Raw genomic sequence first — 25,952 nt, 5'->3', positions numbered from 1 at the left:
AATGTTAGTATATCAAGAGTCTTACCAGAGCTGTGAGGGAAGGGTCTGTAAGTTTGGTTTAGGGAGCTCAGAAATCATTCTACTGTTACCATCACAGCCAACACCATATGTAGACAATACACCAGCAAAAAGTTCCAAATGAATGAATCAAATATTCATTTCTATTGATATGAGCTTCCATAATAGGCACATCACAAAGGAAGCTTTGGGTTACAAAATGCAGATTTTGCTAATAAGGACACTTACTCTCTTATAACAAAAGATCAGATGTGGTCAGTGTAGTTAATTTATCAATGGTCCTGGGTCTTTTCCATCTCTCTTCTCTGCCATCTTCAACATGTTGATGTTGTAGATGTCATCCTCTCTGCTTGGCTCCACTCATGGTCACTATGTGCAGCATGTCACACGTATGTTTAGAACAGAAATAAATTCTCATCTAAATAGATAGTATGTGCATATAAAGCCTTTATTTAAATCATGAGCGAGGGAACTGGTAAAGAATACAAAAAGCTGGTGTTTTCAAGGAAGAAATCTGCATATCAATAAATGAACAAAATACTAGGTTGGTTACAAACTGATTAACGTTCCACAGGGCAAAAAAATAATGCCTTTCGGGTTAGTTTCCTCAAGGCTATATGTGAGGAACAACTTATCAGTTTCCACAGGTCAATGCTACAAAACTGTAAACTGTGCTTTTACCATTAGTGGATTGTTAGCCAAATATGACAACAGTTATGTTTCCAAGAGCACCAGATGAAGGTCATGCAGGATTATTAGAAAAACTCCAGCATTATCTTTTTTAGTATTCTATTTTTTAAAGAGAATTATCATAATTTTGTCTTTTTTAAAGTTAAGGATAAACTGGGATGCCTGGGTGGCTCAGTGGTTGAGCATCTGCCTTTGGCCCACGGCATGATCCTGGGGTCCCGGGATGGAGTCCCACATCAGGCTCCCTGCATGGAGCCTGCTTCTCCCTCTGCCTCTGTCTCTGCCTCTCCCTGTGTGTGTCTCTCATGAATAAATAAATAAAATCTTTTTAAAAAATAGTTAAGGATAAATTTATCATTTAGATACAAATTGTGCTATATGTTTTAACCAAGGGAAATGATGGCAGCTTAATTGGCTTAGACCAGCTGGGCTGTTCCCCTCCTGCCCCCAAAACCAAGGTTGAAACCATTAATGGGATGGTGAGATGGAAATCAATATAGTGAATGGGCAACCAGATTTTTAAAAAATGAAATAGGGATCCTGGGTGGCTCAGCGGTTTAGCGCCTGCCTTCAGCCCAGGGTGTGATCCTGGAGTCCCGGGATAGAGTCCCACATCGGGCTCCCTGCATGGGGCCTGCTTCTCCCTCTGCCTGTGTCTCTGCCTCTCTCTCTCTCTCTCTCTCACTCTCTCTCTCTCTCTCTCTCTCTGTATTTCATGAATAAATAAATAAAATCTTTAAAAAATAAATAAATAAAAAATGAAATAGAATGGAACATCAGAATGTATCAAACATAACAAGGTCACGTATCAGTTTTGGCCTAAGTGTGTGTCAGGTTATAAAATATAGTTAGAAAATGGGTATAAAATGTGGGTAGTGGTTAAAAGGTTTGAAAAACACTGACTAAAAAAAAAAAAAAAAAAAAAAAAAAAAAGAAAAACACTGACTTAGGCCATTTGAGACTCATCCGGGGGGCTGAAAAGAGATCCCTATAAAACACAACTGTTTCGAGAAGAGTGATTAAAATCACGTTTTGTCCTCAAGGAGGGAGCTGGAGAAAAAATTATTGGGTAGACAACCAACAGGAGACTGGTCAAGTGGTGCTCAATCCTGTCCTTCTCATCCTCAGATCACATGAGCTAAGAAGCCTTCTACAGTCTTGGCTGCTATGTGATGTTAAGTGACCAACCCCCTTGCTTCATCACCTCAAGCTTAAGATGGCCCACATATCATAAAATGTATCCTTTATTTCCCCTTGTAACACAAGTTTTCTCCCAAATATCTATGTTCCTTTACTGACATAATAATTGAAATCTGATCTGGGCACATGGCCATCCAGCTAAGAACTCCATTTCCCCAGCTAGGGAATGAACATGATGGAGCTAGGTATGATCATGTGACTAAGTGCTGGTCCATCCAAAGCACACAGAAGTGATGCATGCAAATTCAGGGTCATACCCTTAAATCACTGGGGGTGACCTCCTTTTCCTTTCCCTCATTCTGCTGTCTGGTCTCCTACCCATTTGGGACCGCAGGGACAAAGGCAACAGTTTAGGTTGATGAAGCCACACAATACCAAGTGTCCAGGTCCTTGACACATGCTTTCCTACCAGCCCTGGATTATTACACAAACAAGAAAGTAAACTTCTTTCTTCTTTATGCCACTGGTTTTGAGTCCCAGTTATGGTGGCATAGCTTGTATCCTATCTAATATCCTTTTCTTATATATGATTAGTAGAAAATGGAAGTTTGAAGGGCAGAGGTACATAGAGATGTGGCACATCTGTTTTTAAGGTGTGTGGACTTAAACCATACTCCCAGACAGTAACTGTTTGCCTTCATGTCTGGGCTCAAAAACCCAGCAGGCTGAGGATTAGATAGAAGGTCAGAGAAAAATAGTTCTTGCCCATGATGTATGCAGCTTAGATTAAATCATATAATTTTTTTCAATATTTCATTTTTTTTCAATATTTCATTTTTTAAAAGTAATCTCTACACCCAACATGGGGCTTGAATTCATGACCCCAAAATCAAGAGTCTCATGCTCTATCAACTGAGCCAGCCAGACACCCCATTAGAAAAATTTTTAAGTAAAAAAAAAAAAAAAAAAAAAAAGTCAAATATTAGCCATTTCAGGGATCCCCGGGTGGCTCAGTGGTTTAGCGCCGCCTTCAACCCAGGGCGTGATCCTGGAGACCCAGTATTGAGTCCCACATCGGGCTCCCTGCATGGAGCCTGCTTCTCCCTCTGCCTGTGTCTCTGCCTCTCTCGCTCTCTCTCTCTCATGAATAAATAAAATCTTTAAAAAAACACAAATATTAGCCATTTCGTAAGTTTAAGTCTAACAGAATTAGTGCTAGATTTTACAGGTATGGAGTTCTGGAATTCACAAATGGCAACAACTCTTCTTTCTAAAAAGCCTAGGTCAAAAGCTAAACCCCCATGGCAGAGGGCCCTAATGTATACACTGTATCAGGAGCCTCCACAATGTCATCAACCTGCCGTTGGGTTGTGATCAGAGATTCTAACAAAGCCTTGAGAAATACCCTGAATCTAGTGGGATGACTTATAACTATCTTAAAACAGACGAAGTGAGACACCTGGGTGGCTCAGTGGTTGAGTGTCTGCTTTTGGCTCAGGACGTGATCCCAGGGTGCTGGGATCAAGTCCTACATCGGGCTCCTCGTGGGGAGCCTGCATCTCCCTCTGCCTGTGTCTCTGCCTTTCTCTCTCTCTGTGCCTCTCACGAATAAATAAAAAATAAAAAACAGACAAAGTGAAGTCAGTGAGTAATGGCAGTTAGCTATAGTTTTGTTGAGGTGTAGACTTCGAGAGGAGGCAAAATAATTAGCTGATGATATGACTTAAGCCCATATATGTGAGCTACAAGATCAACCTCTTTTTATGACGCTGTGTCCCACTGCAGAAAATAGAGTATTGCAGACAATAACCTCTTCTCCTTTCCCCCAGACAGAATGACAGTATGGAAGTATGGCAGATGGCCATCCCATAGGTAATATGTTACAGGCCCCATGGTTTTATGAACACTGGTTCTCCTGGCCTCGATTCCAAATTCTTGGAAGAGAAACTAATTGGCCTAGTATAGCCAAGTATAGCAGAGCCTGGGGCTCTGTGCCACGCTGTGGACAGTTCCTGTAAGCCCTAATGGCTCCCACCTCAAAGCCTAGCCTAGCCATTTCTGCCTCAAGACAAAACCTCCATCACTCTCAGTCAGCTTGCACACATGCGCAGACTGGCTGTGCAAAGAAAGTGGGTGTGGGAGAGTTATCACCCCCAGCAGCAACGCCAACTTATGCCAGGAGTCAGCCCAGCCTTCTGACTTTTAGAAGATAATTCTGTGGGGCATTCTATATGGTTTTTCCTATGGTTCCCAATGGAATTGAGCTCTTATTACAACAGTGGTAATCGGCTCAATAACATTATTGGTTTTCCTTCCTTCCTTGCCTCTCTCTCTCTCTCTCTTACTTTGGCTAGGATTACCTCCCACATGAACTACCTGCGCCCAAATCCTTGTCTCTCAGGCTATGCTTTTGGGGGAACACAAACCTAGCTAGCTACTCAGTATGTGTCAGATGATCACTCCCAGACCAATCATCTTTGCAAGGGCAGAAACACGGCTGTCCCGAGCCACCCCAGGGTGTGAGGGTGGGGCGAGGGAAGAAACTGTCAGAATTTTCCCGAAGGAATGGCCAAAGGTGCTCCATACACTAGCCCACTGTTTGGCTGAACTTTTGCATAGAGGTAAGTCAAAGTGTTTCCCGCAGGTACGGTTAGAATTTTCCTTTAAAAAAAAATTTTTTTTCTGAGTACTTTATAATTGCTCTGGGAATAGAATAGCACTCCCTCCACCCATTTTATTCTTTCAGTCATATCTTGGAAAGTTACTGATTTTAAAATGTCTGTCTCATACCTAAACTCTCTACTGAACTCTCACTAGTTCTAAACATTGCCCCTACTCTGGTTCAGGCCACCATTATTTCTTGCCTGGATTACAGCAACAGCCTCCTACCTGGTCTCCCTTCTTCCAATTTCATGCTTCCCTGATCTGTTCTCCACTCTGAAGCCAGAGTGACCTTCCCAGAATACAAACCTGATCATCTCACTCCCCTGCTTAAAGCTATCTCTAGTCTCTTGTTATATTTATGTTGAAATTCTCAATACTGCTGTGCCCTCCACCATCTGAGCTAATTTGGCCCCTGCTAGCTCTCCAGCTTCACTTCCTGCAGACTGCTTTTTATACCCCAAGATCCAGATGCCCAGAGCTTTTTAAAAGCTCATCTAAAGGGCCTCGTTCCCTCTCCTATCTACAAGTGTTTGTCCTGCTGATTCTTCTACCTGGAATACCATCTCCCTCCCCTCTGTCCTGTCTCCCTTGGCCTTCACCTAGACAACAGCCATTCACCCTTCCAGGTTTTGAGCGAAGAATACTTGTCCGCCCAGACTCGGGGCACCTGAGCCACATACACATCTATACTGCCCTGCAAGTCCCGGCTGCATGTATCATCCAGCTGCTTCACATGTTTATTAACAAGCCCCAGGGGCCCCTCAGCAGCTGCGCTACTGAGTTCTCACCTGTGGGAACAGATGATGACATCCCGACACAACTTACTTCATTCTTAGGTCAAAGTAACTTTACGACTGAAACCTTCTGAAGTCGTATCGAACCCCCACGCACAAAACCACACAACTGTAGGCGCTGCGCCGGGTGCTGGGGACCCAGCACAAGGCGGAGGTGGTCCCCGGTTTCCCAGCACATTTATCTGCGCGCGGATCGCGGGAGGGTGAGCGGGGGCTGGAGGGGCCGGGCGGGGCGGGGGGGGGGCCGGAGGGGCCGGGGGGGTGGGGCGGGGGCGCCACAGCACGTGCCCCTACTTCGGGGCGGGGAGGCCCAGGGAGGTTTTACAGAAAGGGCCGCGGAGCTAAACCCGAGAAAGACTGGCAGGAAATACGCAGCCGCGGCGCCGAGCGAAGGGGCCGAGGGCCCGCTGTGCGTCAGACACCGCAAGGTGCCCGCCGGCGCCCGCGCCCTGGACCCCGCAGCCCCGCGCCGTCGCGCGCCCGCCCCGCCCGCCCAGCAGGGAGGCCCCGCCCCTCGCCCTGCGCGATGACGTCAGCACGCCCGCGCGCGCCGGCGGGGGGAGGAGTGGGAGTCGCTGGCCGGGAAGGGCTGAGGCTCCCGTAACCCCGGCTGGGCGGGGGAGGGGGCGGGGCCGGAGCCCCCTGCGAGCGCGGGGTCGTGGTCCCGGCCCGGAGCGGGAGCCCCGGACGCGCTCGGCACCGCTGCTTCCGCCAGCAGGCCCCGCCCGGCCCGGCCCGGCGATGGAGTTTCCGGACCTCGGGGCGCACTGTTCCGAGCCGAGCTGTCAGCGCCTGGGTGAGGGGCGGAGCGCGCGGGGCCGGGGCGGGGCCGGGGGCCGGGGGCCGGGGGCTGGGGGCGGCGGGGCGGCGGGGGCTCGGGGGCCGGGAACGCGGGGGGAGGCGGGGGGAGGCGCTGGGGGCGGTGGCCGCGGGGGCGTGGCTAAGGCGCGCGGGGCCTCGGACCCGGTGCAGTTTGTTGCAAACCGGGCGGCGTTTTCCCTTCCTCTGAGGGGGCACGACGTCGAGGTCCCGCTGGACCTGCAACCCGACCCGCTCCCTGCAGATTTTCTGCCGCTCAAGTGCGACGCCTGCTCCGGCATCTTCTGCGCAGACCATGTGGCCTACGCCCAGCATCACTGTGGATCCGCGTACCAAAAGGTGAGGGGGCGGGTGGAGGTGCCTGCGGCCACTCTGGACTCCCTCGGCCTCCCATTTCCTCTCCTTTGTGTTTCTGAGGCTCGGTGCTGGGAGCACGGTTTCCTGGTGCGTTTGTAGGGGGCACATCCGGGTTCTTTCAGGGAGGAAGCCTGGAAGGATTTCAGGGCTGGGAGCGGGCCACAGCCTGACCCCTGCTCCTTAACCCTAGGACATCCAGGTACCTGTATGCCCGCTCTGTAATGTGCCTGTGCCTGTGGCCAGAGGGGAGCCCCCCGACCGCGCTGTCGGGGAGCACATTGACCGAGACTGCCGCTCAGATCCAGCCCAGCAAAAACGTAAGGTAAGCACTGGAGGGGTTAGCCATGACCCGGCCTGGGCCACGGACGCTTGCAAGCCCCAACAGCTGTTATGATGGTGTGGAGATGCGGGCCCAGGTCTCAGCAGAGAGAAACCTTCCCTCTCCGCCTCAGATCTTCACCAATAAGTGTGAACGCGCTGGCTGCCGGCAGCGAGAAATGATGAAACTGACCTGTGAGCGCTGCGGCCGGAACTTCTGCATCAAGCACCGGCACCCACTGGACCATGATTGTTCTGGGCAGAGTCACCCAACCAGCCGGGCAGGGTAATTGCAACCAAGTCCAGTACTTGCCTTTCGGATCACCCCATCCTTTTGGAACTGACTCAGCATCTATCTATCATTACCAGTTGGGGAGCTTCAAACCTGTTGCCTTTGGCCAGAGGAGTCTTTTAGCTTCCTATTCAAGTGCCTATTTTTCCAGACTGTTTGGAGGAACTTCCCTCCTGACTTCCTGGGTAAGGCCTGGGAGGAGCATGCAAGCTGGCTGTTGTTGGAGGCATGCCAAGAGTGTCTCTTCCCTACAGACTTGCTGCCATCTCCAGAGCACAAGGTCTAGCTTCTTCTACGAGCACCGTCCCCAGCCCAAGTCGAACGTTGCCTTCGTCTACCTCTCCCAGCAGGTAGGCCTGCCTGTTTCTTCTCTCCCTCTTTTCCCTTCGTGTCTCTGACCTGAGTCTCTTGAATGTCTGCCATAGAGCAACCACCCAGTCTCCATCCCGGACAGCCCCTCCAGTGATTGCCCTGCAGAATGGCTTGGTGAGTTGGGCGGAGGCTGGGCAGACAGAAGCAAACCCACGTGGAGAATAAAGTGCAAGGCGACTGGTGGTCTTTCTATTTCTCGCAGAGTGAGGACGAGGCTCTGCAACGAGCCCTGGAACTGTCACTGGCAGAAACCAAACCCCAGGTCCCAAGGTACCTACCCGAGTGAAAGATGGTGGGATGTGGGCAGTGGTTAAGTTTGGAAGGAGGGCCGTGGGACCACTCCAACCCCGTGTAGGATAATAATTAGGAACCCGGGCTCAAAAGTAAACTGATTAACTCTATGACCTTTGACAAGTTCTTTAACCCTTGAGGGTTTTCTGTAAAATGGGACTGTGCTACTACCTACCCCATCGGGCTGTGTGAAGACTCAGAGAATACTCACATGCTCAGCACCAGGAGGATGCCTAACAGATCAGAGGCTCATGTTTTAGATATTGTTGTCCTCCAACTTGCTCTTCCCTCTCAGTTCTCAGGAGGAAGAGGACTTAGCATTAGCACAGGCGCTGTCAGCCAGTGAGGCAGAGTACCGGCAGCAGCAGGTATGAGGGCTGGGGGAGCTGAAGTCCTGCCCTGGGAGGAGGAACCCCGGGGGCTTTCTTCACGTGGTAGAGAGTTTTGGAATGGTGGTCATCTTCTCGTTTTCGTCGTGACTCCAGCCCACGCAGAGCTCTGAAGTGAGGACCGGCTCTCATTTCCTTGACATCGTGCCCTGTCTTCCCTTCCTTCCCCTTTCCTTGCTCCAGGCCCAAAGCCGCAGCTTGAAGCCGTCCAACTGCAGCCTGTGCTAGGGCCCTGGGCTTGGGGAGGGAGGCTCAACTGAGGAGGACTGTGGCCCCCACACCTCTAGGGTACACTGGGAGAGGAGGCTGGGAGCAGCCAGGAGTGAAGACGAGCAGGCCACCTCCAGGGAGCAGCAGGAGCAGCAGCTTGTGGAGCGGAGCCTACAGATGGCCCTGCTGGCCTCTCCAGCTGCATAGGAGAGAGCAGTTACAACCGTTGGTGGTTGGGCCCTGGGAGAGTGCTGGCCAGGCCCCACGCAGGGCAGCCCCCTGCATCGTGTCATCCCCCTTTACGCTGGGGCTGCCCCCATCTCTAGGGGCAAGGGGGTCCTGGAAGGAATAAAGGATCTTGGCAGTCAACAAGACCTCCGAATGTGTTTCTTTCTCCTGTCAGACTGAAAGCAAAGGAGCTCCCCTGACCTAAGGGCAGGGGCCCCCCACAATACCCCACACCAGTCACAAGGATCCGAGCACAATCCACACTTTTTTTTATTTCCCCCAAAAAGTGCTTCTCTGGAAGGTTCTTTTCCCTCCTATAGCTAGCACCATACCCCAACACTGGCTTGAAATATACCAGGAAAAGGGCTACATCTTCTTCCCCACTGGATTATCCTTTGGGAGGGACGTGGCCACAGCCTTGGTCACCATATCTCAGTCCAGGGGTTTGGTGTCTTCAGAGACTTCTTCCTGTCCCCGCTGCTGCAGCTGCCACATGTCAGCATACATGCCACCTCGGGACAACAGAGCCTCGTGCCTGGGGCAAGGAGGAAAGTGTGAGTCCCGACTCCCCAGTTCACCTCAAGAGTGCTCACCGCCAGCCCACAGAGGTGAGAGGGATCCTCAAGGGGAAAGCCCTTTCAGAAACCCCTGGGATTTCCTTTTCCTCAGGCCCCCAATTCGGAGGCCCTGCCGTGTTCATCCAGCTGTGTTCCTTACCGTCCTCTCTCCACGATCCAGCCGTCCTTAAAGACAAGGATCTGGTCAGCATCAACCACGGTTGAGAGCCTGAGAGATCAGAGCTGAGTTACGCACCACACAACACAAGCGGGCCCCCGGTGCCCACAGCCCGGTCCTGTACCTGTGGGCCACTACGATGGTGGTGCGGTTGGCACAGACTTTGGCCAGAGAAGCCTGGATGGCCCTCTCGTTAGACGTATCCAGCGCTGATGTTGCCTACAGAGAGGATCTGGGTAAACCAGCCCCCGCCACCCAAAATCCAAGTAGAAGGAGGATACAGGCTGCTAGCTGAGACCTCAGGAATCAAAAAAACCTTCTCTGTATTTGAGAACCCTAAGGTGTTTTTATGAAGCAGGGACTCATAGTATCTCTCCGCAATGGAAAGCCATCCAGCAGGAATGGCCCGGGTGTGGGCAAGGGAGGAAGAGGGGAGCAGGCTGCCCAGGGCCCTCACCTCATCCAGCAGAATGATGTCTGGAGCCTTGAGAATGGTGCGAGCAATGGCGACACGCTGCTTCTCCCCACCACTCAACTTCAGTCCCCGCTCGCCCACCTGCGTCTCATAACCTGTGAATATTGCCCACCTCTCTCAAGTCACACGTAATACATGGGGTTTCCGTGACCACATGAGCAGGAATGGATGGAACAGAGCTCAGAGGGAACAATGGGACTAAACCAGGCAGGGGAGGGACTCTCTCTCCCGGGAGGCTCACCTTCAGGGAAACTCATAATGGCCTCATGGATGCCTGCAGCCTGAGCAGCAGCCATCACCTCCTCGTCCCCGGCTGTAATGCAGCCGTAGCGGATATTGTTGGCGATGGTGTCATTGAAGAGGACGGTGTCTTGGGGCACAACTCCAATGTGAGACCGGAGGGAGATCTGGGTCACCTGGGGCCAGAAGACCATATGCTCAGGCTGTGAGACTGCCCCACCCCCACCCCTAGGCCTGGGAGGTAGGACGAGCTGGAGGAGGAAACACAAGGGATGAGTACAGGAACCCTGTCACCACCATCCCAAATCCTAGCTGTTGAGGGCAAATCACTCGACCTCCCTAAGTCTTTTTCCCCATCTATAAAGAGAAGAGATGCTTTTTATGCTCATGACTACTTTACTTGGGTACGTTACATGGTGTCAGGAAGGCTGAGGTCTCCTGCTGCAGCTTTTTGCAGGGGTGACATCTCCTCTCCCTGGAGAGTAGCCAGCACTTCACAAACTGCCATTCTTTCACAACGGGCCCCTAAATTACAATCTTCTCCCAAGCAACCGCACCTGGGAGATGTCCTGCCCATCTATCCGGATGCAGCCAGAGCTGATGTCATAGAAGCGAAACAGCAGGCGCAATACTGTGCTCTTCCCCGCTCCAGATGGGCCCACCTGTTGCATTGGAAACAAAGGGAGAACACTTTCAGGCCTGCTGGCTTTTAAGGCTTGCTCTCCAAAAAGCCACCAACGTCCAAGGAGGCTGCTACACTCAATCCTGTGGCCTGTCATGACAGGATTCTGACTCCACAGCCTCAGTCACAAACTTCCATGAATACTGGGCTAGGGAAACTCAAGGAGTCGGGGCCGAGTGCCTGGGTCTTCTCTCACCAGGGCCACTGTCTGTCCAGGCATGACGGTGAAGGACACATCCTGCAGGGTTTCCCGCCTGGAAGGAAGGGTGAGCATGGTCAGCAGGCTTGCTGTGCTCCCAGTGACTCCTTCTATCGGGAGAGCTGCTACTGGGCCCTGCTCCTCCCCTGCTCAGGCTCTCTTCCTAGGCAGTGGTGGGTGGAAAGGCAGGGATGGGGTGTGGGGATACTTGTGGGGATACATACTTATCCACGTATATGTGGATGAGGCAAAAGGGCGCTGTGAGGTGGCAAAATCGGGGCCTTACCCATTCGCATAGCTGAAGTGCACGTTCTCAAACTCAATCTGGCCCCTCTGGAAGCGCAGGGGCCCTGCTCCAGGGAGGTCCTTCACCTAGCAGAGTACCACCCATGGGTGCTGCCGTCATAGGTCTGGGGTTCTCCAGACACCAGGAGCAACCTCGCAGACTGCCGCTTCCCACCCTGCCCCCAACTCCCCTCACTCCACTTACTTCTGGCTTCTCTTTCAGCAAGTCAAACATGTTCTCCATGTCGATGAAGTTTGTCTGGATCATCCTGCAAGAATAGTGCTGGCTGGGGCTCCTCTGAGGAGCTGGGGAAATAACCATGCATCCCGGACAGGTGAGGGGCAGAGATCAGGTTACCTGTAGTAGGTGCCAAACCAGTTGAGGGGCATGTACAGCTGGATGATGTAGGTGCCAAACAGCACAAAGTCCCCGACCTGTGGAAATCCAACGAGGAGTACCGAGTCACCAGCCACCAACAGGCTGTCCCCCTGCCCACTTCCCACCCAGACACCTGGGGGCCTGGATGTAGGTCTCGGGCCCCTCTTCCGTCCCCAGCACCATTTCTTCACCTGTAGCTTCTGCTCGCTGACAAAGTATGCACAAAGCAGGGAGCCAGCAAGGAGCCCAAGTCCAATCACCAGGTTCTGGGTCTGATTTAGTAAAACCAGTGAAGCACTTGACTTCCACTCCAAATCCTGGGGCAATAATAATATGGGGGCGTAAGTGGAATGTCATGTATACAGTCTCACCAAATCCAAACCTGGGCCCAGGTATCTTCAACCTTGATTTTTCAGCCCAAACCATACTCCTCTTGGCCCTGGCAATTCCACAAGGCTAGGCCACTGCTCTCAACAGGCGTCAAACCAGCATCCTCACCTGATATTTGGTGATGGCCTCTCGATAGCGGTTCACTTCGTAACCTTCCGCGTTGTAATACTTCACCTGACCAAGTCAAATCACTGGTGTTAAGACACGGCTGCAGCATGAATGCCTGCATCATTTCCTCCAGCCTTCCCAATGCCTCCTTCCTCATCGTATTTTTATCTATTTTTTTTAAGTCTTATTCTTATTTAAGACGTCTCTACACCCAACCTGGGCTCAAGCTCACAATCCTGAGATTAGGAGTTGCACACTCTTCCAACTGAGCCAGCCAGGTGCCCTGCCTTCCTCATTTTAAACAGCACCCCCACCCCCAGCTTCTTGGCGGCCCCACTGCTCCACATCCCTGTGTCTCACACTACTGCCACCAAGGCCTTCACTACCGTCTCGAAGTTTAGCAAAGAGTCCACAGCTCGTGCCCGGGTAGCATTCTCCTGTGTGTTCATAGCACGTCGAAACTTCGTTCTCCATTCAGTGACCACAATGGTCATGACTACAGAGTAATAGGTTGGGTAAGAAAGAGAAGAAGAGATCAAGACATCACTCCCAACACCAGAGACCACAGGGGGAGGTCTGCTACCTACCACATACACATGAACCCTGAGCTACAGACCAGGGACCTAGATCCCAAAGGGAAAGAGCCCTAAGCTCCCTGAGGGAAGGGGCCGTGCCCAAGATCTCTTTGCAGCCTGCACCAAGCCCTGTGTGTGAAAATGCTGTTGGCAACCAAACGAAGGCGAGCTGCATCTGGTTACAGAAAATGAGGTTTCTCTTTGATGTGCACCCCACAGCAGGCCCCCAATGTGACCAGGATGCCCTTCCCTGGCCCTCTATCCGGGTTCAGCTAAGGCTTCCCTGGCAGAGGAGGAGGCCAAGCCATCATGTTGGGGAGCAGCAGGAGCTTATTCTAGTCCACCAATGGACAGCCTCTCCTAGCTGGGCCACTGAGTAGGGGCAGGGCTCATACCCAAGGCAGTCCCTACCACAATTCAGGGAGACGCTCCCACCAAGCAGCACTCACTGAGGTAAAGACTCATGCACAGGAACACAATGAGGCCAAACCAGGCATTGAAGAACATGCTGAAGTAGATGATGCCAATGGTGATGTCAGCCAGTGTGGGTATGATGTTGAACACCAGGTAGCTAGGAATGCAAGTCAAGCAACAAAGGACAGTTTAGGGGCTTGGAGCCAGAAACTCTGCCCCCAAGAGTCTCATGTGGTATTTTGTTTTTCAGTGACGAGAGACTAGAATCAAGCTAAATGCCCCCTCAAGAGGTGGATGGCCAAACAAATTGTAGCATGCCCCAAGTACAGAATGCTCTGGGCCAATTATAATGAACGAGGAGGATCTTCACGGAGGATAAAGAATAGATCTCCATAATGTTTTGTTAATAAGGCACTTCTGGAACAATACCTATGTCACGATCTCACGTGTTTTAGGAAAATCCTGCCCAATAACATATCAGTGCTGTGAGTCTGCACACATATGTATGTAAAAATGTCAAGAGCAGAACTCAACATCCTACATGGAGTGGGAACCTCTGGAGAAAGGAGTCGAACTTATGAGGTACTTCTTCCATTTTATTCATCTTATTATGAAAGCACGTACATGTTAATTTCAAAAAAAAAAAGGATTAAAAAAATAAAATAAAATAAAGGATTAAAAAAAAGAATGGAGAGGTAGCTGAAGCAGGGTGCTGTCTCCTGCCAGCCCCTTCATTCTTGCTTCTCCAGCTCCACCCTCCCACACTCCATTTCCACTGGCCTGGCACCTGAGCAGCCCTGTGACACTGGATTTGCCCCGGTCCACGATCCGCAGCACCTCCCCTGTGTGGCGCCCCAGGTGCCAGCGCAGAGAGAGCTCGTGCAGGTGGGAGAAGAGGCGCAGCTCCACCTGCCGTGATGTGAACTGCTGTACCCGGATCCATAGGAACGTGCGCAGGTTGCTCACAAAGCCTAGGGGAAGCCAGGGTGGACCTCAGTAGAACTTAGGGGCCAGATGACATCAGCCCAGTACCAAGACATGAAAGGTCTGAGATCACCAAGGGGCCAGGGGAGGGATGCTTGGGGGGAAGTGGGGGAGAGCCCAACGCCAACCAGGGTGACAGCAGAGTCCTATCATACCTGTACTGCCAGTGCCACCCCCCTGGAGGAACTTGAGGGCAACATAGGTGGTAACAATCCAGGCCAGGGAGTTCCAAGGTGCCTTCTCGGTCAGTGAGTTCACTACAGAGAAAATAAGTCAGAGCCCACTTTTGGCCCCGGGGATTCTTCAGGAGAAACTACTCCAGGCACCAGCCACAGCCCCTTTCTGATCATCCAGTTCCTAATGCTGTCCCACCTCCCTTAAGTTAGGGTCCCTACTCCTCATCCAGCCAATGAAGGACCAGAGAGCTGAGCTGGCACCCCTTCTCCCTCACCTATGTTCCTATAGAATATGGGGACCAACACATTCAGTCCCCGTTCCAACCCCATGAGCCCCAGGCAGATGAGCACGACAAGCTGCAGAACTGGACTCCCTCGAGGCCACAGGTAGCCACTCAGCAGGCGGAGCTTCCTGCCAAGGTCTCGCCAGGTAGATCTTGGGGGTGCCTCTGTTGTCTGAACCTAGGATGGTGCAACACAGAGGAGGGGAGCTCAGAAATTGAACAGAAGTGCCCTAGTCGAACTCCTCTAGGGAAAATGTATGGGATTACAGCTCCCAGTTATCTCAGACTCACAAATGATCCCCTGATGAGGTCAGAAAGGCTTACAGGGCACAAACTGAGATTTGGGAAAGAAGTACTACGGTGAAAAAATGTGAATGAAGACAGGCAATGAAATTCAGACAGACCCTGTGGTTCAGAAGTTCAGGAATACCTCGCTCCACTCTACATCTTGATCCTCTTCATTAACCTTCAGGGCATAGGACTGGGGACGAAGTCCAGGGGCCCAGAGTCCCAGGATAAAAAGCCCTCCAGAAACCACATATCGCAGCACCCAGAGGCTAAACTGAACCTAGGATAAAACGTGTAGGGAGAGCATCAAAGAAGGCCAAAATGCCATTGTTACCACTTACAACAGGACTGGGGTCTGGGGTAGGGCACACACCCAGGTCAGGGCCCCAGCATCAAGAAGGCTTGGAAAAAGTTTAGAGTGACTCAGCACAGACACACCCCACCAGCTGGCTATCAGCAACCAGGCCAGGCAGGCCTCTCCCTTCACCTCCTTAAAGGCATCCCAAAGTATGGGGCCAGTATGGCCAGACACACCATCCTTCTTCCCAGCCCTTGCCCCTCATGACTCTCCTGTCCCCAGGAGGTCCCTTACCTGCTGGCTCAAGTCTGCCCTTGCCCACCACCACTGTGGGCTGTTCCAAGACACGAGGGCCAAGTTCTCAGCTGTAAACGCCACAGTCCAGAGGAGCAGGAGACCCGCGCTGTGCCTGAACTCGATCCAGATGCCCATTGCTAGTTTCTGCCAGGCCTGGTTATGCTCCACCACGAGCAGCCCCAGGCCACAGGCGCTGGCCAGAGTCCCCAGGATGGAAGCCAGCAGCAGGTAGCCTGGCAGCGGGGCGCCCCCGGCAGTGCCCACCCGGCCGACCAGGCTGGCCAGGGGCAGCGCCACCTGAAGCGTGGCCAGGAGCAACTGCAGCACGTAGGGAGCGACAAGAGGGCCGGCGGTCCAAGAGCGCTCGTGGGCGCCAGTGGGCCGCTCGCGACGCTTGCAGGGAAGGGCCAGCACCAAGGCCAGAGCCCCCAGGCCCATCAGTATGGAGGGCACGAGCGTGTAGAAGAAGCAGGGGCTCAGGCCACCCTTCACCCAGGCCGGCCCCGCGGGCCCCTCGGCCTCGCAGTAGTTGCCCACAGTCACCATGGCGATGCGTGGCCGCCGGCCGGGGCTGCGGGCACCGCGGGGGCTGCGGGGGCTGCGGGGGCTGCAACCCGGACCGGCGGCTCGGGGCGGGGCGGGGAGGCCGCGGGGTCCCGGGTCATGGACCCGAGGGGCGCCGAGCCGCGGGGCCCTCGCGCAGGGGCCCTCGCGCAGGGGCACACGTGGGCCCGCCCACGCTCCCCCGCTCCCCCGCCCCGCGCACGCGCCGCCGCCGCCGCGCACTCACGCAGGGCACGCACGCCCTCCTCGCACGTCCGTCCGCCCCGCTCGCCGCCCGGGACCCTCCGGCCGCGTCCGGGCCCAAGGAATGTGGAGCGTGCGGCCGGCGCGGCACCGGCGCGGCAGCCCCGCCCACAGGGCGGCCCCAGCCCCTACCGGGGCCCCCATTGGCCAGCCTCGCCGAGGGGGCGGGGCGCGGGGAGAGCGTGCACGCGGAAAAGGCAAAATACAGGGGCGGGGCCGGCCCGGTCACGTGCTCAGAGCGCGAAATCTGACCGCACGTCCGACCCGAGACCTTGACCTCCGCGGCGCGGCGCTGGGAGGTGGTCCTGCTCGCTGGCCCGCCCGGTGTATCCGAATGACGGCGTCGGCCCACCTTCCCACCGCCCGGCCGGGCCCCCACCAGCAGGGGGCTCGCCCGCACCCCAGTCCGCTCCTTCCCGGGATCCCAGCCGCGCGACGCAACAAGCCCGGTCAAAGTCCCTTTTTTATTAAGGGTTATCAAGCTGTACACAGTTCCTACGCCTTCCGCTGTGAGCCCGGGCAGCGCCGCGTTCCACGCCCGCAGCGGCCCGGGCGGGCGAGGGGTGGGGCGGAGAGTAGGAGCTGGGTCCCAGCATGCAATGCGGCAGCTCACAGCCTCGGGCGCAGGCCTCCTGTCGCCCCTCCAGCCCCGGGGGGAACAGCGGGAGGCAGCCCAGAGCTCTCTTGCTGGGAGGTAGACAGCCGAGGGCACAACCAGCCCAGTCCGTCCTTTGTGCAGGCGGTTAAGGGGTACAATAAGCAGCAATGGAGGCCAGGACGGCCTCAGTCTCTCAGAGGCCCTGCTTCAAACTTGGAGAGGGCAGCAAAGAACTTCCATCCTGCTCCTGCCTTTTAGAAACCTTCCTTCGTAGTGTCAAAAGGTAGCATGAGAGGAGCTGGGAGCTAGGGTCTCCACACCAGTGCGAAGCAAAAGCTGAACAGAACGGGAGCAAGCGAACAGAACAGAGTAAGCGGCATACATGCCTGTCATGTGCAGGAAGCAGGAGAGGTGAGCAGGCTGTAGCACTGGGAGAGAACTGGGGGTGAGGTAAGGGCCACAGCCTGAGCTACTCATCTGTTCGGGGTGGGGGAGGGAGGCTGCAGAGGTTGAGGGTCCGGGCCCAACCTCCCCACTCCACAGTTGGCACAGGTTCTCCCTGCTTGGCAGCTTCTGTGGTGGGCAGTCCTCTGGAGACTTGCAGGGGTGGGTGCAAAGGTGGCAGTACTGGGGCTGGACCGGGGACCAGTTTCTAGCACCACACTCTGAGCCAAGGGGGGTCCTGGGGATGAGGCTAGAGTCCTGTGTGCCTTGGTTCCTAGGCCCCCAATTTCTCTCCTGGGGCTGCGGCAAGCCCAGCGTTGGCACCTCCCTTGGCCAGGCACAGACACACAAACACCACACACGTGGAGCCAGGCAACAGTCAGAGGAGCCCTCCATGGCGGGCAGATGGGATGGCAGGGCAACCGTGGCCTCCATCCTGGGACATAGGGACCCTCCTCAGCCTTGTCTATACCTGTAGAGAGAAAAGGGTCAGTAGTGGAGACCATCTTCAGCTATCTGCTTACCACCTTCCTGCAAAAAAGCAAAACAAACACACACACACACACACACACACACACACAAAACCTTGGAGATAAATGAAGGGGAAAGCTTGATTCCAGGGGAGGAAAGTGAAGGGGAAAATTAAGCCCTGGATTCCAGAGTAGGGGAGGCAAAAAATGGGAGTGTATTTTGGAGGGGAAGGGACAGTACCTCCATACGAGAGGCCTGCCTTCTTTCACAGGAGACTTTGATCTCAGCCTGGAAGTTACTACATCTGGTAGCTGTTCTCCAGTCCTGGGGCCCTTACCTTGTGCACCTGAGGGGGAAGCTCATCCTCCGAGCCCTCCTCGGGCACCGGCTCTGGGTGCCTTGATGCTGACTGCCCATCTTCAGCCCACCCTCCAAGGGGCAGCCGGGAGAAGTGAGAGGGAGCCCGGGGTACCGTGCCAGGATCTAGAGACACAAGTAAACATGGTCTTAGAACGAACACAAATGTGGAGCAAGGTTCTGGGGCTGTTCAAGGTGGGGGTAAGGGTTAGTCTCTTTGGGCTTGATCCCTCTGACTTCTTTCCTCCCCAAGAGGCCCCCCCAAAGAGCCACTGTACCCTGCTGTACCCCCGTTGGATACCTGTGATACCCCCATAGCGCCTCTGGAAGCCCCCCTGCAGGGCGGTGGTCTCGGGTGCTCCAGGCCGGGGTGCAGCACAGGGATAGCTGGCAGAGCGGGGGATAGGTTGGGAGGCCCGGGAGCCCTCTCCCCCCTCTTCAGGGGCGCTCTCCCCACTCTCATCGCTCTCCCGGCGATGCCACACATGCCGCTCAGGCTCGGCCTGGGCTTGCTGTTTATGGAGCTGAGAAGTGTGGGGAGTGGAGGGTGACACTCATTAGTTAAGGCTAGGATATCTGAAACAGCTGCCCCCACTACACTGTTCCAAATGTTCCCATTTCTGGCACCGCGCCCAGAATCACTGACCCAGAGTAACTATCTTATTAACAGTGTGTAAGACACATACGACATCTTATAGGTTAAACTCTCAGCAGATCCCTGGAACGAACCTGTTGCATAAGTTGTGATGGCACTCGTTTTGCCTAGTCATTTGAGTCAAGAACAAGTTGGTGGTACATCTAAGTGCCAGGCACTCTTTCAAGGTGCCAGGAAGATAGCACTGAACAACAGACAAAAATCTCAGCCCTTGTTTGGCTTGTATGCTGGAGGCAGAGGTGGTGCGGGGGGATCAGAGACAATAAAATAAAAGAGGGAAAATGCAATAGATCAGATAAATGCTACAGAGAAAAATAAAAGCAGGGAGAGTCGGGGGTGGCCAAGGGAGACTCTTTTGGTCAGGGTGGCCAGAGACGTCTCATGGAACAGTTAAGAACAGACAGGTGATTAAAGGAGGGAGCCATAAGCATATCTAGGGAAGTGGATTCTTGGCAAGGGAAATAGCAAATGTGTCAAGGCCCCGGATGACAATAAGCTTGCCTAAAAATGGATGGCAAAAGGGTATCTGCAGGAATGGAGCTTAGAGTAGGTGAATAACAGACAAGGGTTCCAGACCCATGTCTTGCTTTTCCTTGCCTAGAACCCTCTATTCTATTTGTCAGTGGCCAGCTTGACTCTGTGGCTCTGCCCCTTGCTGCCCACTCACCTGGTGCATATAGAGGGCGTGCAGGCTCATCTCGGTGGATGCGTACTCTGACAGCACCAGGCTCTGCAGCTGTCCTTCCCACACGCTGCTCCCGGAGCTGGCTGTCCTGGCATCCACCCTGTCCCTCCCAGCACAGACAGACCGCAGCCGTCAACATTTCTAAGAGCCCCAAAGTTACTGGGGCGGGGGGGGGGGGGGGGGATTGCCACGCCCTTCCACCGAGGCCCATCTCTACTCACCCAGAGCCTGTCATGGTGCTAGGAGCTCGGCCTGCGGGAACCTGACCGGGGTGCAGAGGGGAGAAGGAGCGCAGGGCAGAGGCGACTTCGGCCCTGTGCCTGGAACCCTGCAGGTCTCTGGGCAGTGGGGGGCCACGGCACGAGGAGCCAGCTACCACGTTTGCAATCAGGCTCAGTGGCTGTGAAAAAGGGGTGAGCTGAATTACCAGGGCAGCAGGGAGGCCACAGGGCCCTGGGTGTCAACACCCAAGGACACAGACTGAACTGACAGAAGGAAACCAACCAGGTAGCAAGGCCCTTCCACCCCAGGCCTGGCCCTCAGCTCACACTCTGCCCGTCACCTCCTCGTCCCCAAGGACACACCTCAGACTCAGACTGTAAGGACTGGATGGACGTAAAGAGGGCATTTTCAGGGAGCAGCCCCCCTTGGGCGAGGCCAGCGGCTGCTCCGTCCCGCTGAACCTGCTCCTTGAGGAAGCCGAGGAAGGCTGTACTCTCACGGGGTGGCTGCCAGCCGGGGTTGGTGATGGCAAAGTGCATGAGTGACAGCTCTGTCTTCCCGTCCTCAGCTTGCTGGTACACTGAGGCTTCCGTCTGCCCGCCGGACAGCCACTGCACAAGGGAGGCTCCAGTGAGCAGGACCGTCCTCTGACAGAAACGCTTGTTGTACCTTTCCTGCCAGCAGGGAGGCCCTGCCCCTGGAGGACCGAGACAGCAATGCGCTGCTGTCTGTCTCTCGTCCGCAGCCCCAAGGCCCACCCCAGGCGGCACAGTCGGCTCGCTGGGCTAGTTGCTTGGTTTGTGCCTTTCTCAAGGGCACTTGGCCAAAGGTGCAAGTTTAAGGCTAAAATCCAGCCGAAGCTCCTATTCACCAAGCAGTGTGTACCCTCGTGCATGGCTGCCCAGAGGCAGGGCTGCCTTCCTGCAAATCGTTGGCTCAGAGGGGTGTCTTTTTGCCAGCATCAGCTCTGGCCACCTGCCCCCGTCCCCTCCTGGTACCTGGGGATGGCCGTGCTGGCGAACATCCATCTGAGCAAAGGAGCAGGTGTCTCCAACCCCTACAACCTCCACGGTGAAATTGCGGAAGAAGTCTATGATCTCCAGGGCCCGTGGGCGCAGGCAAAAGATGAGGATGAGGGGTGTGACAATGGGGCTCAGCAACTCCTCCAAGATAAACACCTATAAGGGAGGGGATCGAGGTCAGAGGGGAGCAGGAGGGCTCCCCGCCCTCACCACCGAGCCATCGGCCAGTCTCTAACAGGCCCTAACTCCAACTCCACTCACTGCCTTGTACTGGAAGAGCTGGGCAAACTCGTCCCGGGTCTGCGAGCGGTGGGCATTACCCTGCCAGTGGTCAGGCATGTAGTGGATGTGAGCGAGGATCACGCGGAGCAGCTGCTCGGGGCAGAACACCATGTGCTGGTCCGGGATAAAGGACCTGGGGGATCGGGGCCACAGTGAGAGACAAGCCTTTCCCAGGGACACTGGTCCAGCTTGCTCCTGCCTGCTGCCCCAGCCCACCTGCACACGGTCACGGTGACCCCCAGGAGTGTGACGGTGGTGAGGACGTGTTCCACAGCCAACACGTCTTCATCGTAGATGGTGAGGGCGATAAGCACAGCCAGGATGGAGCCGGCGAAGAAGGCGCCATTCTTGGCCAACAGTGTCAGCAGAGGTGACAAGAAGCAATTCATGTACTTGGAGGCGGGCTTGTAGCCCCGGTTGAGGCGGGACTGCAGCTCGTGCTCCAGCTCGTTGAAGTGGCGGAGGTAGCAGCGGCCGTAGAGTGACCAGCAACGTGCTCCCAGGGCCCCGGGCTCCCGCTTCAGCACCTCAGCGTAGCTGAAGAAGGCGTAGAGGATCTGCCAGATGAGGATGAGGGGGCACAGCAGGAAGTTGGCGATGCCGATCCACAGGATACGGTTGCTGAGGCGCTGGGCCAGCTCCAGCCGTTGCCCCCCGCGTTTGTACTCGGCCTTGAGGCTCCATTCGTTGAGAAACAGGGAGCCAGGTCCCCAGAAGAGGATCAGCTCAAAGTTGTACTTGAGGCCACGGGTGAAGAAGACGGCCTCCCCAAGGCCTGGCAGGCGGAAGCGCAGAGGCAGGAGGGATTTGTTAACCAGGGCGACCATGTAGTTCTGGAAGCGGAGGATGCGGTGGTAGATGTCCAGCTCTGTCAGCTCACGCTTGTGGATGCAGATCTGGTGCTCCTTCTGGGTCTGCACGATCCGTGCTTGTACTTCCTGCCACGTGCAGTACGGAAGAGCGGACTGCAGGGCGGGGGAGGGACACGCTAGGCAAGGCTGGCTTGCAGCCTGGACTCCTCGCCCCGCATTAGCCCACTGGAGCCTGTACGCAGATGCTCCTTGACCTGCCAGTGAGGCCCAACCCTTCCCCAGGCTGTGGTGCCAGCTGCCCAACTTCCCAGCCTCACCATGGGGATACGTAGAGCATGCAGGTAGAAGGAGTGGATCTCCCAGTAGCAGCAAATGTTATAGATGAACTTGATAAGCCGATGGATCCAGAATACCCCAGCGATGACCAGGATGGTGATAAGGGAGCCGTTTTCCTGAATCCTGGTGGGGGAAATAGCAGGGGAGGAGGGGTGGCCCTTGAGGAGTCTTGGCAGACAGGACACTCCTGAAGGCTATGGTGGGGCTGAGCCTCGGTCTGTGTTCTAGGGGATGCGCTACTGCCTCACACCCCACTCCATTCCCTACCTGCTGGTGGAACTCTGGCTCTGGTGTCCTTTGACCTGCGGCCCTTACCTGGCACTACAGACCTGGGCAGGCAAAAAGGCGTCTGGCAGAGTGACCTTGACAGGCTCCGTGGGGTGAAGACTATGGTTCACCATCTTGTTGGCAAATAGGATGTCATAGTCCACACAGCTGACCAAGAAGGTGGTGAAGGCAACCACAAAAAGGAACTGCCTGAGGAATTGGGAAGAGGGGCCACAGCCCAAGAGTCAGAGGGGCACCAGTGAAATAGTGTGGGGCAGAGAGAAGAGTCTGGAAGCAGCAGAATGAGGTGAGAGAGCAACCCCCGGGGGACGTGCTGAGGCTGGAAAACTCCCCATGGGCTCTCTCCACCGCTCAGCCCCAGGGACCTTCTTAGGCCCAAACCAGCTCCTGCTTTTTCCTCCTAGCCTTGGGCATCGCACAATTAGCCTGCGTTCCTCACCTCACAGCATGGTAATCTCTACCACCATTTACTAGAGTCGCTCCAAGATCTTGTGATTGTGGTCTGGCTTCCCAATCCCTGATTTCCTTTTGAGATAGTATTTAGAAGCCCGAAAGGGATTTACAGTCTTTAGTTATTGAGGGAGGGTTTCTCAATCCCTTCCCCTTTGGCAAGGTCATGTGGCTTCTTCCTTTGAGAAAGTGCTCTGCCTTCCTAGGTATAACCAAAGCAGAACACACACTTTTCTTAAGTGGCGGGCATCTCTGAGACCTCCTGACTGAACCCTGTCCATCCCACGGGAGCTCTGATGAAATGGTCAAGTCTGAGCTCTCTTCAGAGAAGAGTGAGGATTTAGGAAGAATTCCTTAAAAGCGAGATAACAAATAAACAGGATTGTGAATTTGGGTGCCACACCCAGTCCCTGAACTCTTAGGTCTGCAGGGTTTTGAGCAGAGGACTGAGCCGCACTGGCAGGAATGGCCAGGGCTGGCTGAGCTCAGGAAGAGGAAAAGGCTGACACACAGTGCTTCCCCACATCACCGTCCATTCTTAGACTTACATGAGCTCAAAGACCTCCCCGATGAGCATGCAAGTGAAGCCATTCTTCTGGTGTAGATTATACACGTAGAATTGTCAAGAAAAATGTGGTTGATTAGAGAGACAGCAATTCGGGGCACAGACTTTGGGGAGTCACATACCTGAACTTAACTCCTGGCTCTAGGACTTTCTAGCTGTGTGACTTTGGCCAATGTTACTCCCTCAACTTTCGTCTGCGGTGGTACTTTGGAGGTAATAGCGCCTGTCTCATGGTATTATTAGGTATGAGATAATGAGCGTGAAGTATTTTAACACAAAGCTGGCACAGAGTAAATCAAAAGATACTAATTATTATAGTTATTAGTGTCCCATCAAAAAGAAAGATCCTCTTTAGAGAGGTTCCTTATAAAAACTGACACCACAAAGTGAAAGGCACGTAGCTCTTGGGAAACGTGAGGTATCATTATCTATAACGATCACCATTGCCCCAGCCTCTTTCAGCCTTCAGAAGAGTTCCCATCTCCCTTCCAGAGATTAGAATCAAAGCCACCCCAACTTCCCATCTGGGGCCCAGCTTAGAGAGGGGCTAACGGTCCCACAGCTCCAACACAGAGACCCAAAGGATATTCGAGAGAAGAAGAGGTCAAGGTTTTCAATGTGGTGCCAAGGTGCTGTGGGCGCAGGAGCAGAGAGGTCAGAGCCCTGAAGGAACACGAGCCCCCCTGCCCCCTCGGAGTTCCTCCACCGACCCTCTCCTCCCCATGCCCCGGCTCTGCTGTCATGTCCAAGAACTCACATTTACTCCCCTCAGGGACGTGCACCAATAGGTCCTCCTCCCCAGGGGGTGAATCACTATAGGAGGCCTCAAGGCGCTGGTACTCCGTGTCGAACTGCGCCATCACCACCGCCCCCTGTCCACGTTGTCCACCTAACAGTAAGGATAAAAAGATCCAGGTTCAGACTCTGGTGCTGCTTGTCTCCTGCCCTGCCTCGTAGACCAGAAAGAGTGAGAAAGGATCTCTGGGCTTGGTGTCTACTTCCAGTCTTTTCCACTCAGAGGCAGAGGAGTAGTTAACAAAGGAGAGCTGAGAGCTTGGGGCCTGGGAAGCCAGTCAATCCCAGAGCCTTTACCGAGTGCCTACTGAGGTCTTGCTGGTCTGAAGCCAGCCCTTGCCCCTTTGGTGCTGGTGGTGGTGGGGTGCTGTTTCATCTTCTATTTAGTGGGGATAAGGGGACTTCCCTCTGCCCTCCTGGAGAAACCCGGGTCTCCCAAGAGACTAGCAGATTGGAAGCAGTCTGTAAACAAAGGTTTGAGATAAGCACATGGCCCTACCAGCTCCATGGACAGCGTCTGCTCCACACTCCAGCCCTTGATGCCCTGGCTCTGCAGCTGCTGGAGGAGAAGGTGTCAGGCCCCAGAGAGTGGGGAGTGGGGATAAAAGAAAGCCAGCCCTCCTGCCCACCCACCCTCCACTAAGAGGAGGCCAAGCACGGGGCAGGGAGGCTGCAGTGGGGGAGAGGCATGGGGGCTCCGCGTACTTCCTCTGGTCTGTACTATACTGGCCACTCATCCAACTCTGGGATCCCAAGAAGTGGCTTGTTGAACCTGTAAAGACTGAGTCAGTACAGGCCTGAGGTCAGACAGCTACCCTGGACTGTTTTTCCATCGCCCCACCTCATTCTCAGAAATTAGGCCTCACAGGGTCCTCAAAGCCCTCAAAGCCCCCCGAAAGCCAACACCCAAGAAGAGTCTTTTCTGAAATGACTTTTCTGTTCATCCTCTTCCCCTGGCTCCCTAGCACCAAAGGCCCAACAGGCAGGCGTAATTCCTGGACGGGAAATCCTGACTGGGCCGGTGTGGACCCAGATCCTGGGCCAACTGTGGGGTCTGTAGGTCCCTGGAGCCAGGCTCGTCTAGGCGGCGCTCGGGGAACTCACCCGCCGGTGCAGACCCCGGGGGCCGTGGAACGCGGCCCAGCCTGGCCCCAGTGGGATTCCCTGGGTTAGTGGGAGCCCTGGGTCGGAAGGGCTGACGGCGCTCCGCTCGGGGCACTCACCACTCACGGGGTCAGTGTGGCCCCAGGGTCAAGGAGCCCCGCGGGCCGGGGGGGCTCGGGGTGCCTGCGGATGCTGGAAGACTCGAGCCAGCCCGGCAGCCGACACCCAGCCAAGACCCAGCCCGGCGCGCCCCTGGGTCGCCCGGCGCCAGGCCGAGGGCTCGGCTCCCAACAGCGGACAACCTCGCGCGCGGCCCCGACGCCCGCGCGCCCCCGCCCGCGCGCCCCCGCCATCAAAACATTCCGGCCGCGCGCCTCCGCCCCTCCCGCGGCGCCCCCTGCCCCCCGTTACCCGCCGTGCGCTCACTTAGGGCCCCGCGGGCGCCCTCCGTCAGGCCCGGCCCGGGCCCGGAGATTCCAGTAATCGATCTCGCGTTTCACCTCAGGAACCGTGACCCGAGTGATTCCAGGGGCTCGGTCGGCTCCACTGGGTTCGTCCGGACCCGAAGCTCTAGGCCCGGCGCCTGCCACTCACTGTCACCGCAGCCGGTCTGACCAATGAGCGCGAGGGGGCGGAGACACGACGGCCCATTCCCGGCTTCGGGGGCG

General features: G+C 55.0%; 3 protein-coding genes across 15 annotated transcripts; 1 reads left to right on the top strand and 2 right to left on the bottom strand.

Annotated features, from left to right (window-relative positions):
• The first annotated feature begins 5,869 nt into the window (after positions 1 to 5,869).
• Positions 5,870 to 8,726, top strand: ZFAND2B (zinc finger AN1-type containing 2B). Of its 2 annotated transcripts, none has more exons than XM_072813138.1 (9): positions 5,870 to 6,102; positions 6,370 to 6,464; positions 6,673 to 6,804; positions 6,935 to 7,086; positions 7,347 to 7,442; positions 7,518 to 7,578; positions 7,667 to 7,734; positions 8,051 to 8,123; positions 8,328 to 8,726. In XM_072813138.1, exons 1-9 carry the CDS (start codon positions 6,048 to 6,050, stop codon positions 8,370 to 8,372), a joined length of 777 nt encoding a protein of 258 aa, XP_072669239.1. In that variant the 5' UTR covers positions 5,870 to 6,047; the 3' UTR covers positions 8,373 to 8,726. The 2 variants fall into 2 exon arrangements, with proteins under 2 accessions (XP_072669239.1, XP_072669238.1); XM_072813137.1 differs by having other exon boundaries at positions 5,885 to 6,102; positions 8,432 to 8,726.
• Positions 8,727 to 8,828: 102 nt separating this feature from the next.
• On the bottom strand, positions 8,829 to 16,030 carry ABCB6 (ATP binding cassette subfamily B member 6 (LAN blood group)). Its single transcript, XM_072813136.1, has 19 exons — positions 15,389 to 16,030; positions 14,939 to 15,076; positions 14,500 to 14,686; positions 14,204 to 14,305; positions 13,852 to 14,035; positions 13,100 to 13,221; positions 12,462 to 12,571; positions 12,076 to 12,141; positions 11,769 to 11,894; positions 11,557 to 11,633; positions 11,404 to 11,467; positions 11,200 to 11,285; positions 10,911 to 10,968; positions 10,590 to 10,694; positions 10,034 to 10,208; positions 9,775 to 9,887; positions 9,442 to 9,536; positions 9,300 to 9,368; positions 8,829 to 9,117 (listed from the first exon to the last, which is right to left on the bottom strand). The coding sequence occupies exons 1-19, from the start codon at positions 15,935 to 15,937 to the stop codon at positions 9,015 to 9,017; spliced, it is 2,529 nt and encodes an 842-aa protein (XP_072669237.1). The 5' UTR covers positions 15,938 to 16,030; the 3' UTR covers positions 8,829 to 9,014.
• Positions 16,031 to 16,648: 618 nt separating this feature from the next.
• Positions 16,649 to 25,883, bottom strand: ATG9A (autophagy related 9A). 12 transcript variants are annotated; one of them, XM_072813111.1, is made up of 17 exons: positions 25,711 to 25,883; positions 24,886 to 24,961; positions 24,680 to 24,739; positions 24,143 to 24,274; positions 23,974 to 24,017; positions 23,369 to 23,433; positions 22,398 to 22,559; positions 22,064 to 22,205; positions 21,151 to 21,899; positions 20,914 to 21,067; positions 20,629 to 20,808; positions 19,993 to 20,241; positions 19,630 to 19,808; positions 19,391 to 19,508; positions 18,370 to 18,592; positions 18,049 to 18,194; positions 16,649 to 17,712 (listed from the first exon to the last, which is right to left on the bottom strand). In XM_072813111.1, the coding sequence occupies exons 4-17, from the start codon at positions 24,243 to 24,245 to the stop codon at positions 17,707 to 17,709; spliced, it is 2,520 nt and encodes an 839-aa protein (XP_072669212.1). In that variant the 5' UTR covers positions 24,246 to 24,274; positions 24,680 to 24,739; positions 24,886 to 24,961; positions 25,711 to 25,883; the 3' UTR covers positions 16,649 to 17,706. The 12 variants fall into 12 exon arrangements, with proteins under 12 accessions (XP_072669212.1, XP_072669215.1, XP_072669214.1 ...); XM_072813114.1 differs by having other exon boundaries at positions 24,680 to 24,736; XM_072813113.1 differs by lacking the exon at positions 25,711 to 25,883 and adding an exon at positions 25,404 to 25,572.
• Positions 25,884 to 25,952: the final 69 nt, after the last annotated feature.

The sequence above is a fragment of the Canis lupus genome, chromosome 36 (assembly GCF_048164855.1).
Source record: "Canis lupus baileyi chromosome 36, mCanLup2.hap1, whole genome shotgun sequence".
In the NCBI taxonomy this organism is placed as follows: Eukaryota; Metazoa; Chordata; class Mammalia; order Carnivora; family Canidae; genus Canis; species Canis lupus.
This window is presented reverse-complemented; position numbering and strand designations above follow the sequence as displayed.

Excerpts from the sequence above, each read along its gene's own strand:
- ZFAND2B (XM_072813138.1), top strand. The coding sequence starts at position 6,048 with ATGGAGTTTCCGGACCTCGGGGCGCACTGTTCCGAGCCGAGCTGTCAG. Across the intron at positions 7,579-7,666 it reads TTGCCCTGCAGAATGGCTTG|AGTGAGGACGAGGCTCTGCA; the intron begins GTGAGTTGGGCG and ends TATTTCTCGCAG. Across the intron at positions 8,124-8,327 it reads CAGAGTACCGGCAGCAGCAG|GCCCAAAGCCGCAGCTTGAA; the intron begins GTATGAGGGCTG and ends TCCTTGCTCCAG.
- ABCB6 (XM_072813136.1), bottom strand. The coding sequence starts at position 15,937 with ATGGTGACTGTGGGCAACTACTGCGAGGCCGAGGGGCCCGCGGGGCCG. Across the intron at positions 11,895-12,075 it reads AGGCCATCACCAAATATCAG|GATTTGGAGTGGAAGTCAAG; the intron begins GTGAGGATGCTG and ends TTATTGCCCCAG. Across the intron at positions 9,118-9,299 it reads TGGATCGTGGAGAGAGGACG|GCACGAGGCTCTGTTGTCCC; the intron begins GTAAGGAACACA and ends TCCTTGCCCCAG.
- ATG9A (XM_072813117.1), bottom strand. The coding sequence starts at position 24,245 with ATGGCGCAGTTCGACACGGAGTACCAGCGCCTTGAGGCCTCCTATAGT. Across the intron at positions 22,560-23,368 it reads GGGGAGGTCTTTGAGCTCAT|GCAGTTCCTTTTTGTGGTTG; the intron begins GTAAGTCTAAGA and ends CCAATTCCTCAG. Across the intron at positions 18,593-19,390 it reads ACGCCCTCTATATGCACCAG|CTCCATAAACAGCAAGCCCA; the intron begins GTGAGTGGGCAG and ends CACACTTCTCAG.